Below are 16,116 nucleotides of genomic sequence, written 5' to 3'. Positions count from 1 at the left end.
TGGGTCTCCCTCAAGCAGCAGGCTACATATGTCTGCCTGGTGGCTGGGTAGCATCCTCAGCCTGTTTCTCAGGAGCATGGTCCAATCAAAATGAAGGAGGGGTGGGGCTATGCTAAATCCCCCCTCCCCCACACACCGTAAAAAAAAAATCTAAGTCTGCCCCTGCTCCATCTTATGTGAAATCCCTTTCACATAAACTATTCAATGCATAGGCCCGCTCCACCCCATGTACTGTATCAGACCTCAGAGGACATGCTCACAAGTGGCCTAGAAAGTGAGAAGCCGTGCGCGTCGCATAGTCTGTGATGCACTGTGCTGATTGGCAATTCCTTCCTGACCAGAAAAAAAATGCCTGTCTGCTGCAGGCAGCCCGGTCCTCAAACAAACTCCTATGGCGCACATGTGCCTGGTTCAGTGCGTATGAGGTCCGATCCAGCATGCATGAAACAAGGTGCTGCCTGGGGAAGTCAATCTAAGTCTATTGTGGTGGTATATCTTCTTCAATGGTCTTAACATAAACAAACCAAGGCTTAAATATTCTAGCATTAACATAGGAAAAACAGTCATTGCTTTATTAGCAGGACCAGCAGTAGTTGCAATAACTAGACAATCAATATAGGACAAGGTGAACAACTATGGCAATTCCAAAAGCCCAGGAATATAGCAAAAATCACAAGACTTGAGCACACTAGTATTGCTATAAGGGCACTTGAATCTGCTAAGAAGGCAGAAATATGCACACAGTTGCTTTTAAATGCTCTTTGCTTGCAGTATGAATAAGATTTAGGCTAGGTACACAATGGAGAATTGTACCTACGACTGAAGGTCCAACCGGTCGGGCGATTCATGCATACAATCTAGAACAAAATGATGCCGGCTGATTCCCCTCCATGCCAGTGGCCAGCATTCCATTTGGGGGTGCTACAGGGGCACAGAGTGACCTTATGTCACTCAGTGTTTTATGAAGCCCCTAATCATTAACACCCTAGAGGATCACCTAGATTTGTCTTATGGTAAAAGCACCCTTGCACACATGCAGCATTACAGATGACAGCATGGCACTACAGTAACATTTTTTTGCTAGGAAGATTCAAAAAATCCTGTTTGTTGGTCTGGGGAAGGGGTGTCCCATTAGCGCATTCTGTAAAACATTTAGGGCAGAGTATAGCTCTCTTTCAACAACTTATCAGCTACAGCTAAATTTACTGAATAATATATCTAACATAACAAAAATCTCACCAAAAATGCATTTATTTCACTAGCAATATTGGTGAGAAGTACAACATTCCATAGTTCTCATCATGGAGATTGCATACAAGCTGGTCCTCTGGAACAGCCAAAATTGTAAATGACAGATACAATGATACAAAGAATGTCCTTAACAAAGACATTTCAAAAATTGCTATTTAACCCTATTAGGTGCATTCAGAAGAAAAGAAAAATCTACAAAAGTGAAAAAGTGAACTTTTTTCTTTCAACTCAAAAGTGTTCTAAACACGTTTCTTAGTTCAGTAATACACACTTTGCTACATATCAATTTCAAAATGTGTAATTATTTACTTTATTTTAGTTATTTCTATGCTGCGGACTAAAATTGACATAAAGGAATACAATGACCTGTAAAACACCTGAAAGTGTGGATGCTGGCACACAAATAGTTACACAGTAGAAACACATAATTGATGACTTTTATAGCCAATCACACCAAGATCTATAGACATGCTAGAGTCTCTGGTGCACAAATCACATTTCACAGCTAAACAGTTCACTTCAATGGAAACTATGTGACAATCAGGATGGGATGGTACAATGTACTTGGGCCTGGACCCCCTTAGGGAGATTATTATGGTGCTGACCATAGACTGCACGCACAGTGGCTCTGGAGAATACAAATTAATAATTGGAATGAATTGTTGAGTTAAATAATGCAAATAAATGCCACTCCATCTGTATGCGCAGGCCCTAAATGAGTTGCTGATCTTACCATTATGCTGCCATTACCACTACATACTGTTGGGATACCGCACACCTGAAGAGTACAGACTGTACATTTTACACGGCTTCCAGAAAGTTTTAGTTACGACTGTTTGCACAAAACGGATTGGAGAGGCGCAGTTGTTGTTGTCATTGATTTATTCCTAGTGATCAAAGTGGGGGAGAATACAGTGGAATGTCATAACACCACTCAGCGGCGGATTAAGCGTTCAGGCTGCCCTATGCTAATATGATGATAGTGTCCCCTCGCCTACCACGCCAGGCTACTGATCAGTAGGTAAAAAAGAACTTGTCCTTAATTTAAATTCTGGCTTCACCCCCCACCCCCCGACAACAAACATACATACACATCAATGTTTATGTTCACACGTTTTCTAAACTCAGCACCACTTGGCTGCTTAAAAGGGCCACGACAATCTTTGTGACCCATTTCTTTTTCCTTAAAACGAGAACAAGGGGGACAGTCTCGCCTGAGCCTGTTGCCATCATTTTCTGTCCAACTCGCCTATATTCAAGCACCAGCCCGAGGATGACTCACTGTCTTCAGCCATTACCATGGGAACTTGTCGAGATTAAAACCTTACTACATTTTTCTATAATGTTTTCCTTTTACTTTGAAGAAGAACAACTATTCTTTTACATTTTAAAATGAATTTTTAGTTTATGCCTACTCCTGTGACAATTCAATCCAAACTTTTTCGGCCCCCAAAAGCCTCGCACCCTAGCCTATTGGATAATCAGGACCTGCCACCACTTCTCCTACTGCCATCATTGTAATACTATTAAATTCCATTCACTTATATTCCCATTACATTTCTCATATCGCCACTTCTAAATTTCCACTTCGACCATTGTTTGTACCTGTAATATATCCGCAGATCCTGTAGTTCTTCTTCCAGTGTTTTATACTCTTCATTCACCTTGTCTCGATCATGCTGAAGAAAAGATAATGGAGCCTGCAATAAGTAAGATAATAGAATGTGAGTAAACTGTCTGGAAGCAGATGGAACTAAACATAAACACCAGCCACCTTACCATCAAAGTAATGTATAAAATAATTATTACAGTTATCAGTAAATGAATAAAAAATATTTAAAGATAAGGACATATTTCAGCATCTAGATATTACATATGTTTAGTAATATAGGTTTAGTCACTGGAATAAAGCAATTATTCTATTAAGTTCTGCGCGATGACCTGCTGCGCGCAGTTCCGATTAATACAGAATGAGGTGCAAACAAAAATAAGAGATTTCAAGCCAGACATCATCCGATGTTCTGGGAGCACATCAGGGGCAAACGCAGGATTTGTAGAGGGGGGTTTCCACACCACGCCGCCAGTGGCCGTGACCAGCATGCATTGGGGCGTAGCTATAATATTAGACAGTGATTGGACGCTCTCTAACTCTTCCTATCCCCATAATATACATGGGCAATGCTGCGTGCACTACTGTTAGGTGCACGCAGCTCTCCCTTTTCAAGCAGAGCTGTGTGAAGCGGGGGCAGGGTCCAGCCACCTCAATTATACAGTGCCCCAAGCTTGGAGGGGGGTTTCCAGGCACTAGGAACCCCCCCCCCCCTCGGTTTGCCTATGTACATTACAGAGAATTGAATCTGCCCATATGTGTTCTCAAAATTATCGCATTCCTCGGATGAGGTGTAGAAAAGTATATTGTTTGACATGCGGGGAGAAGTAGTGCTTGCACTTGTGGCTGCATTGAGCTCAATGCCTTCACTTAGAGTGAATGCAAGTAAAAAACTTTGCTAAGCAATAAATGATCCTGATTGCAAGTACAAGTGGGTATGAGGCCACTGGATCCAATGGGTTCCATTCCTATACCTCCTTAAATGCTTTCACTAGTGTTATAAAATGTTTGTGAAAGCATGATTTTGATGCCAGGGGATAAGGGACCTTACAGGAGATTGTTTCACAAGTATTTTATGTTTAGAAACCCAACGAAATGGTTATTTGTGACGCAGGAGTTCATGTGTTCCCCCCAGTGGTTTTGTGGGTTCTCTCAGGGGCTCTAGTTTCTGCCCACAGTCCACAAACTTAAAAGTAGGTTAATTGGCTTCTGACATGGATTGTGTGTGCGTATGTGGTAGGGATTTAGATTGTAAGCTCCACTGGGGCAGGGACTGATGTGAATGATTACATATTCTCTGTAATTGCTGCTTAATATGATCAGTGCTATATAAATAAACGATACTAATAATAATAGTGCAGGTAACTTTTATTTATTTCCATTTTGAAGACAAGCGCTTAAGTAACAAAATACATTATTTTAAGTACAGGGGATTAATTCATAAATGTATTTCTATGTATAAAACACTACTCCGCATACAAAAAACTTTTGCTTCATTTTCTATAAATATATTTTAGCTATGCTTTTCATTAATCCTCACAAGGACATATAGTCGTAAATCGTTATTACAAGAAACGTGATTTATAATGGCAACGCCTGATTTATAAATGCTCTTGAGAACCAATTGAACACTGTGGTCTGAGGGTAAAAGCGGTACCCACTTTTATTTCCTTATTTTAATGCCAGTTACACTTTCACAGGCAGAGTGTTCTAGACAGGGGCAATTTTTTCATTACAGTCTGTGCCTTACCACTGCAATTCCCTAAGTAAATAGGTATGTGCTCTAATGACAACACAATCTCTTAAATCCTCATAGTCTTACATTTGTGATGCAAACTTTTAAACACATAGGGCCTGATTCATTAAGGAAAGTAAAGCAAAAAAAAAAAAGAGTGACTTTGCACTTTGGCAAAACCATGATGCAATAGAAGGGAATGTAAATTTAAAATGTGGGGACAGGTTTATATTTGGGGTAGGGCATGTCCTAGATGAACTTTAAATTTCAGTGTACAAATAAGCTATCAAGTATTTGTGTGCTGCATAAAAAACAGCCAGTATTTAACCTATGTGCAAAATAAAATAAAAAAAATTGCACCCCTTGCATTGTAACATGGTTTTAACCAGGAGAAAATTTACTACATTTTTTGCCTTACTTTCCTTAATAAATCAGGCCCACGATGTTATACAATTATAAGGTATGGCCAGCTTATATATCTTGTCCCAATGTCATGCCCATAATGCTCATAACTTAAGAACCCAAACTACAAGACTTAAATGTTTCTTTTAGTAGGCAACTGTCGCACCTGGACATACCTTAAACAGCTTGTACACCTCTCACACCGAGGCATAGACCAGGGAATAACCCAGGTCATGTGTCTGTGTGAATGGGGCGACCTGGGTCCTGCGACCACGACCCTGGTCGCTATCAGGGTTATTCCCGGTTTGGAGCCCGATACGCTGCTGCCTGAAAGGTGTTCCTGGATTAAAATCAGCTCAACCTGAAAATGTAGGGCAGACACGGGTCCAGTGTGAAAGGCGCCGACCCGGGATGTACCCGGGACCAAAGTGCAATGTGAATGATTGCAGCACTATGTAAAACCGTGTTCATTATCCCGTGTCTGACCTGGGATTTTGGTGTGAATGGGTTATTAGTGAAGTGGAAAGGGGAAGGGAAGGGGCAGGCAAGTATAGGTAGTGTACAGTAAAGGGATGTTCACGTAAATGCAGTCAGCCCCAGACACTGTATAGCCACTACCAGCACTAGACTATGACAGGCTGGGTTTGGGACAATATAACAACAGGGAAACCTGCTGCGTGGGTTTCCCCTGTCATAATGCCATTCACAGAGCCGTAACTAGGCATGTGCGGGCGGTGCTGTCGCCCAGGGCGCAAGCCCAAGGAGGCGCAGCAGCCACCCGCTACCTGGCCCTTTATCTACAGGCTTTTACTTCCTGTCAGTGGAACACACGTGCGTTCCACTGCGGAAGTAAGTAAAAGGCTGAATATATATTCTCTCTCTCCCTCTCTCTCTTTCCCTCTCTCCTTAAATTCAAATGCAAGCAATCAATTGGTTTGTGATGTGCAACAGGACAGTTCAGTGAAATTTGTTTAAAACCCATTTTTAAGTTTGCTTAATGTGGTATGTAGATGACATATACTCTAATCCTAGCTACTGTATATATGACCACCTTACAGGAAATCCTTTTATATACATGAAGTAATTGATGTTACTCTACATAATTATTACTGTATGTAGTACTACTACATAGCAGGGAGATGAATGGAGATCTCCCAAACACACTGGTGGAAAAAGGTCATGTCTCAAAGAATTTATTTCCAAGTAAAAACATATACAGATCAATAGCAGGGGGTTTACATGACCTGTGCATATACAGGCTGAACTGATGCCCCATGACATACAGTTATATTAAAGTATCAAAACCTGTTTTTGACTAATGTACATTAACCTAATATTTTTTAAGATGATATATCAGCCCAGATGATTTGCAATAGTGTCTGGGGCAGGGTGGAGGTTAATTCATGCAGTCCTTTTGATTAGATTGTCTATAAAGTCACCAGCCATAAAACACAACAAACATGACATTGTGGGCTAGACTAAAAACGCAACAATAACCCACAATTCTTATACTCGTCTTCAATGCAGATTGACAATGTGTATTATATTTGAATGAAATATTTAAATCTTACAAATAACATGTATGCATGCTACATATCGCAGTGTTTTGAGGGGCAAATTACGCTGCATGGCAGAGTGTGATGAAGAGAGCCATTACTATGGCATAATATGAACTGGGGGTATTACTGTGCCATAATATGAATATAATATTTAAAAACAGATTTTTGTCAAGTAAGGTACTCTTTAATATTTTTTCTTTAACATTTTAAAACTTTCTTTTAACAATATAGTTTTGTGTATCTCTTTTGCTGTTCTTATTTGAGTATTAAGTGCATGAAATATTAGAATACCTTACGGTATATATTTTTGCATACTTTAAATGGTCATTAGGGCAGAGAATCGGTTGTTAATTTATTTGAATCCCACCACTGTGTGTATATATATATATATATATATATATATATATATATATATATATATATATATATATATATATATATATATATATCTATCTCACCACCACATTAGGTTGGCCACACTCACTTGACAGATGTCACTCCTACTTAGATGGAGGGCGCCGGTGCCCTGTCTCGCCCAGGGCACTAAAATGTCTAGTTATGGCACTGGCCATTCAGCTCTAGCCTGTTCAGGCCCACAAACTACTAATGGGAACATGACCACTGTGCTGCCGAGATATATCCTGTGACATCATCAAGTTTCCAGCTTTCAGTACATTGTCTCTAAATCATTACATGAGATCAGGATCACAGGAAGTTCTGTAAAACGTTAACGCTGGGTTCAAAATTTCAAACACTCTCTCTCAAGCATCATCAAGTATAAAATAGCAACATCCAATAAAGGACATTGGAAATAAATAAAACACATTACTAACGTGCCCATTTCATCATATTCCACAGAAGCACAATAACTGAATGCACTTCTACACTACTATGTTAAATGATCAGCGTGCATTAATGATAACACGTTATTTATGTGATATGTTCTATAAACATTATTTTACAAAATAATTAGTGTCATCTTACCAAGCAAGACTTAGGGCTAGATTTACTAAGCTGCGGGTTTGAAAAAGTGGGGATGTTGCCTATAGCAACCAATCAGATTCTAGCTGTCATTTTGTAGAAGGTACTAAATAAATGAAAGCTAGAATCTGATTGGTTGCTATAGGCAACATCCCCACTTTTTCAAACCTGCAGCTTAGTAAATCTAGCCCTTAATCTTCACTGAACTTAGGAACTACGTGTTAGTTACCAAGCGGTTGAATACATCCTTGGGTTCTGTAGTCTTTCTATTAGTTAGTGAGATATTCTGACAATTTGTTAAAGCTACATCAGGCTTATTGAATAGTTTACGAACTTAAAGTCATAAATGTGTTTTGGAAATTGCTTCATGTATAAAAATGTAGCAATAATGAAAACAAAGAAAATATGTCTTATGATATTTTCGTACCCTAACAATTAAGCCCTAACATTCTGTATAAAAGTCGAACACTTGTGCCTGCACCTATTTCTCTGCCAAGTTAGCAGACTGTTTGAAAGAAAGAAAATCACATCCTGTTAAGCCCAAACAGCAAACATTCTCCATATGTCAAATGAAGATCTCCATCTGGGACAACAGCCAAGAAAGTGCCCCCCCCCCTCTACTTTATGGTTCATAGTGCAGTGTACTAGTAGGATGCCTTACGTTGTCCATGCTTCCAGTCCCCAGACACCTGCTGGCTCACAGTTGACTGCCAATAAAATAATAAAAACGCACAAAACCTACATCTAACAGAACTCTGGAATGATGCAACTGCTATTGAAAGGGAAGGGTTGGGTTACCTGCGAAACTTACAAAGCAGGGAAGGTACTGTGTGTTCATAAGGCTCTGCCAACTGAAACGTTACTGAAGCAAAGGGTAATTACCTGAAATTGGCTAAGTGCAGGTTGGTGCCTTTCAGAAAATATTCTTATAACACTCTATACCATGTCCTGCCGTTGTGCTGAATGTCACTAAAGTAGAATCCTTCTTTAGCAGTATCTTCTTGTAAGCCAAATGAACCACACATATGACAGAGCAATGCCTGCTCCTCTTATGGGGAGAAGCTCCACTGAGTGAGACTCTTTCACCCCTGGACTCTGGATTTGCTACTGTATAAAGTTACTTTATATGAAAGAAATATAACAAAGCTGGGACACACAGGGATGCACATATATATAGATATATATATATATATATATATATATATATATATATATATATATATATATATAGTAATAGACACATGTCTCTCCTTTTCTGGTTCATTTTGTCACATAACATAAGAAAAAAAGGCATATTGCCACATATGTATGGTCAGGACAGGGCTCAATATGTTTAAAGAGGCTTTGTGGAAATGCAAACTTACAAACTCATAAAGAAGAGAGTTTAGGGCGATGAACAGACTCCGTAGGGGTCCAATTTGAAAACTATTTTTAATTGTTATTGGAAACTAAGTATTCATGGAAGTTATAATGTGATCTTTGCTTGTGAGAATCATTTGTTCAATTTAGATAATCTCATGTACGGGGACAAGCCTTTCTCCAATAATAGGGGCCTGTCTACATCTACAATAAATATTCTAAATACCCCACAAGAGTCTGAACTTTGGCAGGACAGTCCCAAATTCTGTTGGAAATAAAAGAATAGCGCATCTATTAAGGTAGAGGTCGTCTTGATTTTGGAGGCACACTTTGCATTGCCAAAAAAAGTATCAATTTCCAAATCAAGAACGTCGGGGGGTATGATGCTAATGGATTCCGCACACCCCTAACTAGCAGAACTACAAGGGGTCTCCAGTCCTGGAAGCCTTAATTTTGGAAGTTACTTGGCCTCCAAACTCTATCTGCCTGCAAAAAATGGCCAAATTCCTAACAGAATTTGAAATTTAGGATGTACATGATAGGCCAGATTCAGCAGTACAAGGATTCCTAGCCAAAAGGGCTACAATGATAGCGCATGGGAGCGTGAGCTTATAGGGAAGGTGGGAGAAAAAAGTGGAGTGCTAATTAAACCAGCTTTAAATCCACATCAAATAAAGATAGCAGAGGGCATGTGAAATGTGTTGCTTTTAGGCATGCCTCAGTTAAATAAGTAATGTTAAATGTTGTGCAGCAAGGGGGCATTGTCTATGCTGAAAATAATAGATAAACATGGGAGATCTGGATGTGGATTTCATATTTTATATGCATTCCATGCAATAAGGAGCTAAGTCTATCTGTCAGACTGAATGCCAAGAAGATGATGTGGGCAGCATGGTAAAGTAGTGGTTAGCACTTCTGCCTTACATCACTGGGGTCATGAGTTCAATTCCCGACCATGGCCTTATCTGTGAGGAGTTCGTATGTTCTTCCCGTTTTTGCGTGGGTTTCCTCCGGGTGCTCCGGTTTCCTCCCACACTTCAAAAACATACTGGTAGGTTAATTGGCTGCTAACAAATTGACCCTAGTCTGGCTGTCTGTCTGTGTCTGTGTGTGCGTGTGTTAGGGAATTTAGACTGTAAGCCCCAATGGGACAGGGACTGATGTGAGTGAGTTCTCTGTACAGCGCTGCGGAATTAGTGGCGCTATATAAATAAATGGTGATGATGATGATCTGATTTACAGCAGTTAAAATGGTACTTCAAACCAAAACATGTTTTATCATAATGCAATGTGTATGACATAAAAAAAGACCATCACATACCTCCCATCACTGCACATTTAAGAAATCAGGTCAGTTTGGGTCATGCGCCCAATTCATTCAAACCGTCCCGCAATTTGCCCAAGCCACACCCCCATCTCAAGAGGCCCTGATCCTTTGGCCACAGCAATTGAGATTATCCTGTGAAACTGCTCCTACTTACTTCATTGTAACCTGCTGAGCAATACTCCAGAAGGACATCATGACCAAGTACAGGATGGGAAGCCTGATAGATTTAATGTAATACATTTACATTTAACAATTGCTGACCGGGTGGCAGGCTTTCATTAGTTGGTATATAGGGAGATACATGTTTATATTTCATCTCTACACATGATTAAGCTGTTTGGGATTTCTGTTATTTACCCCACATCTGCCAGTCCCCTGAAGTCTTCAATGATCCTTTGCCATGATCCTCTCATTTATCAAGATAGGCCTTTCTCAAAATACCAGCTTCAAAGTTGTCAATACCATCCCCTCTTGGATTAGGGGATGGCAGCGCTGGACCATTCAAGACTTCAGGAGACCCAGCGGCATCTGGTTAATCTGGTTAATCCTGCACAAAGGACAAATTAGAACTTTGTATTTTATGTTATGTTAGTGAACTCATAATCTAAACTCAAATATAAAACTATACTCTACCCAAAAGTAAAGATGTAGTTGTGGGTAGAATTCTTCTTTAATTCAGTTTGCCATGTTACACTCTTTTAGTGTTAGTTAACATACAAACTTTGATGACATTTAATCCTTTCTTTAAACTGTATGTGATGGTGTGAGTCTAATGTGTTACATTTGCTTGTCACTTTTGTTTTCAGTTACAGTTTAGTCGCCACTTTTGTTACAGTTATTTCTAAAAGGACGTACTTGGGAAGTTACAGTGAACTATTTAATGTTACTTTTGTAATTTATTTGGGCTTTACAAAAGTAAAACACAAGTAAGGCTTCATCGTACCTGTTCTTTTCATTTATTTGAAAATATGTGTGCACAAAAGAAGTGACGATAATGGAAATTGATAGTTATGTAATGAAGACAGTAGAAGAAGTGACGGTATGGCATATCACAGTATATAAGCCCACTTCCACCCCTATATCAATCAGATGCACAATGAAATAAAAAAATGCACTGTTCTGTATTAGAGGGGACTGTAGTGTTAGTTGCATAAAAAAAATAAGGTGTACTCAGCTATTACACAAACAGCTACTGTTTAGATACAAATATTTGATCTACAATTAACCATATAAGTCAATTGAGTGTAAAGCAATCCAGTGATAAACAACATATTGTGACAGATTATAAGAAAGAGAAATGATATTCACTAATATCATAAATCAATAAATAAGTGAAAGTGACAGGCGTTCATGGTAAATGTTCACAGAAGTAGTAAATAAATAGTGTAAAGATAAAAACATACATTCAATAATTTCTGTGATTATCAAATAACTTGCATCCGATTTGCACTTGAGAAAATATCAATGCTTTCAATTAGACTTCTACGCTGCCCTTTTAGAAGATGCTATTATTAAACATCCATAAAAACTTTATAAATCACAAATTTTAGGGTGCGATTTCATAAAAACAGGGATCAGAGTGAAAAAACAGCAGCTCGGCTACTTGGCCAGGTTCTTCTGTTTAATAAGTTCCATTAGCCAGCTGCACTCCATTTTATATGTTACATATCATATGGGGATATAGGGCCTCTTTCAGAGTTAGGAGTAAATCCAATTAGATGGCGCGATTATGCAACTTGACAAAACCATGTTGCACTGCTAAGGGAGGGGGAGGGGCTAGATTAAGGTGTGGGGCATATTTAGAGTTAGGATGGGAGGGTATCCTAGACAACTCTAAATCGCTTTGTTAAATATCCAGTATTTATGTGTAAATGCAAAAGGCAGTATTTTTGCTGTTTGCAAAATCAAAATTGAACTTGAACCCTTTGTATCGCAACATGGTTTGTCCAAATTTGCACCATTTAGCTGGACTTAGTGCCCAAAATGCATTAATTTAAGGGCAGATTGTGACCACTAAACATTCTTAACAGGTATCCACATAATTTCACTGATGGATTTGCGCAGTGGTTATCCCACAAATGAATGAATAAAAAAAATAAAATAAATGACAAAATCGCTGTACCGGAATAAATACTAAGTTACTAACTGACTAGTTCAAATGTGATTCATGCTATATAGATCAGAAACTATAGCTTGCTGGGTACGAATACTAAAAGACTTAATAAGCTTGTGAATAAAAGTAAACAAATGAGGACTTAGCTGTCTTGACGTAGAGGCTCCTTTGTTTCAGAGTCTACGTGTTTCACATTTAATTACATCCTAAATAAGAAACTTTGTCTAAATAGTTTCTTTCTGGCAAAATAGCAGTGTTGCTGTGTCACTCGGATTACGTTTTTACAAGACCTCTTCACAGAACTTGTGATTATAAAAAATTATTTGATTCAGCAACTATTGAATGCATCTTCTCAGCAATTCCAATTTGTATTTGGTACTTCTATAAACGTCACTTAATTGCTTTCACTTCTAAAAATGTTTTCCGACTGTCAATAATTTATTGAGCTATAATATTAGTGGATACTACTTGGGGAATTCAGTTGTACCGAAAGACCCGTCGGAGCATCACGTGATGTGCGCCTGCTGTTCTAAGTGAACTTAAAGTGCTATGTTTTCTTTATCTGATCATTAATCACACAAATTATGAGTCCCTACTTTACTTATCTAATTAATTAGAGATCAAATAGTAGCAGTCATTTTGCAACTTGCACACATGGTACTGCCATGGTCCTTTGAATGCATGGCTTATACTGTGGCTATGCTTCTTCATGAGGTGTCATCAGTGGTGGATCCAGGGGCGGGGACAATCGCCCCCCAGCAGCAGCAGCAACATGATATTGAAAATGTCAAGATGCCAATCAAAGGGAGTGGGGCCAATCATGATCAGGGGGCAGGGCCAACTGGGACTAGCCAATCAGACTGAAGGAGGGCGTGACTAAGCTAAATCAGCTCCCCCCCTAAAAAAAAAAAAGTCTAGGTCCGCCCCTGGGTGTCATTATGGGCAAGTGGGGCCCTGTCTTTATAGCTATATTGGAGCCCAGACCTTCTGGTAGTGGCCGAATGGAAAGAATTCTACCAAGACATGTAAAAAAAAAACAAAAAAAAACAAAAAACAAACAGCAATAGCTTTGGTCTGCGGATTTCAACATGCTAACTTTAGTTCTGTATTTTAAATAACATTATGTGAAATGCATGTCTCAAAGTGTAGGAGGTCATGACTTCTATTCCAAGGGTTTCCCCCGTGTGCTCCAGTTGTCTCCCAGAGACTAAAAACAGAAAGGTACATTAATGTTGGTTTTGTATAGTAATGTATACCATTGTTTAGTTTTTGGAACAGAGCTATTATTACATAAAACAAAGTTCTACTTAAAAAAACATAGCAAGGGTGACAGAGGATTTTAGACATGGAGGAGAGGATGGAGCAGCACAACTGGCTGCATGAATATGATGAATATCATTATCATGCATGGGCACCCTGGCTTCACCCCTGATGGACGGGCACACTTTCCTCAATATATGTCCTGATACACAGACCAAGTGGCAGTTACATCGTTACATTAGGCCTGGCCAATTTGCTCCAAAAGGTAGATCATAGAACAGTTGTCAGGAGCCAGAATTTTTATTTAATGTTAAATCTAAACAAAGGGGGCCGTGAAAGGGCATATATGCAAATTAGCAGGTGCGGCTATGTAAAACAGATGCATTACACAGCCTACTAATAGTGTAATACTTTTCAATACTATTGAAAAATGTTACAAGTTTTTGCCCACACCTATCAGGACTGGTCAGACCTGTGGTCAGAGCTGCCAAAAGGAATTCAGGGTTCAGTGTTCCCGGTACAACAACTTGATGGGGCACCCCTTATAAATGAGCACGTAAAAAAATGTTGGTAGTGGGTGTGTTCATACAATTGGGGGCCTGACTATGCATCACTGGGGCGTGGCTACCCAGTGAAAAGCACTAGGCCACCCTCCTGCAGAAAAAAAACCCTGCATTGTTGTGTGCACCATTAGCACAAGGATGCAGTGCCCCCTCGCCGGTGTGTGACATATGTCCCAGCACTCCAGACTTTCAGGACATCTAGCACCATAGTGTAGTATAGAAAGAATGCAGTGTGTACATAAAGAGTACACAGTCTTGGCCTGTCCCTTACATTGGGCAGATAACTCAACAAAAATTGGGATTGTCCCACTAGAATTACAACATTTCACAGACTCTCCTGCTCTCTCCTACATGTTCTTACCACTTTCACCCCCTGCTGGCTGCAGGTTTCTTTAGTTGCGGCTTGTCTGGATCCTGGAATATTGGGGGCCCTATTTGGTAAAAAAATGTGTACATTTAGAAAATTCCAACCAGCCCTGGCCTTAAATCAATAGCACCCACGATTAATAATGAGGCCTTCCTCCAGCCCAAACATTAAAATAATAGTATTCCCATTTAATAAATAAACCTATTTCCCTCCCTCCAAACAGCCCCAGCAATAAATTAATAGTATTTACATTTCATAATATACCTATTTCCCGCAACCATCACTGCCATTAAATAATTCAAAGAGACCTCATGCTCCCCAAACTCACCCGCACATTCAATAGGCTCCAAACCACCCCATCTTAAATTAATAGTCCCCACTATTAAATTGCCCCACCATCACCCCACAAACAAAATTGCGCCCATTAATTAGCCACCACCTACCTCACACTACATTCCCAAAAGCCCCCTGTGCCATCACACAATTACTGTGCCCCTTTATTATCACACTGTGCCCCTTATGATCACACTGCGCCCTCCGTGCTGCTTTGCTCCCCTTCACCTGGCCCCCCTTCATCATACTGTGCCATCCTGCCCCCTCCCTCTCCTTCATCACTGGGTGCCTTTGTTTCCCTCCCTTTGCCTTGGTTTCTTTACTTACCTCTGTATTGTCTTCTTTTATCTTATCATCATCATTTATTTATATAGCGCCACTAATTCCACAGCGCTGTACAGAGTCTCATTCACATCAATCCCGAGATAGAGAGAGAGAGACAGAGACAGAGAGAGAGAGAGAGAGCGCTGGAGCACCTGGAGGAAACCCACGCAAACACAGGGAGAACATACAAACTCCAAACAGATAAGGCCATGGTTGGGAATTGAACTCATGACCCCAGTGCTGTGACGCAGAAGTGCTAACCACGAAGCCAAATAAAAAATTTGATAATTTTTTTTTATTACATCAACATATCAAGATCCACATGCGATTATGATAAAGAGGTCCCCAACGAAATGTTGATCATAGAAAGATTTTTTTTTGCATAATGAAAATCGGCACTGAAAAAAAAATATTTGCATGAGCGCAGAATCCAGATGGCATAATTTTTTTATTTATTTGTTTGACACGGAATCTATTCAGTAGCTCCTTTGTACAGTACACTGGATGACTATCTCACAATTTTCAGTTCTTATTGTTTACTAAGAAGTTAATATTTATTGTTGGGGATCATGAAAACTTTATTATTGTATAATGATCATGTCCATTGGGCTATGAGATCTACGGTCTATAAAATATGTGGTACTTCCATCTGCTTATTGCGTGCAATGTGTTACGGATTACTGGATACACTACTAATTTTGATTAGCGCTTACCTGAGGTGCGGAGTCTAACGATCTCCCCGGTATTCACCAAGAACAGCCGCAAGGCGGGATGGGCTTTGCTGCCAGGAGTCGCAGGTCGCAGTCCTCAGGTTTGCCCCAAGATGTAGTACAGCGGAATAGGAGCAAGATGAGAATGGTCGGACAGGCCGGGTAGGTACACAGGCAGGCAGTGCAGACAGAATCAGAAGGCAATCTCAGAGTCAATCAAACC

General features: G+C 39.8%; 1 protein-coding gene across 5 annotated transcripts in view; it reads right to left on the bottom strand.

Moving 5' to 3' along the window:
- Positions 1-16,116, bottom strand: part of MIPOL1 (mirror-image polydactyly 1) — a 276,778-nt gene that overhangs the window by 45,362 nt on the left and 215,300 nt on the right. For all 5 annotated transcript variants that reach the window (XR_012680290.1, XM_075193212.1, XM_075193214.1 and 2 more), the window contains exon 10: positions 2,857-2,951. Coding sequence is in view for 4 of the 5 variants with exons in the window: in XM_075193212.1 (XP_075049313.1) it covers positions 2,857-2,951 (95 nt within the window). In the remaining variant the exon portion in view is untranslated. The remainder of the gene's footprint in view (positions 1-2,856; positions 2,952-16,116) is intronic.

Source organism: Mixophyes fleayi, chromosome 12 (assembly GCF_038048845.1).
Source record: "Mixophyes fleayi isolate aMixFle1 chromosome 12, aMixFle1.hap1, whole genome shotgun sequence".
Taxonomy (NCBI): domain Eukaryota; kingdom Metazoa; phylum Chordata; class Amphibia; order Anura; family Limnodynastidae; genus Mixophyes; species Mixophyes fleayi.
This window is presented reverse-complemented; position numbering and strand designations above follow the sequence as displayed.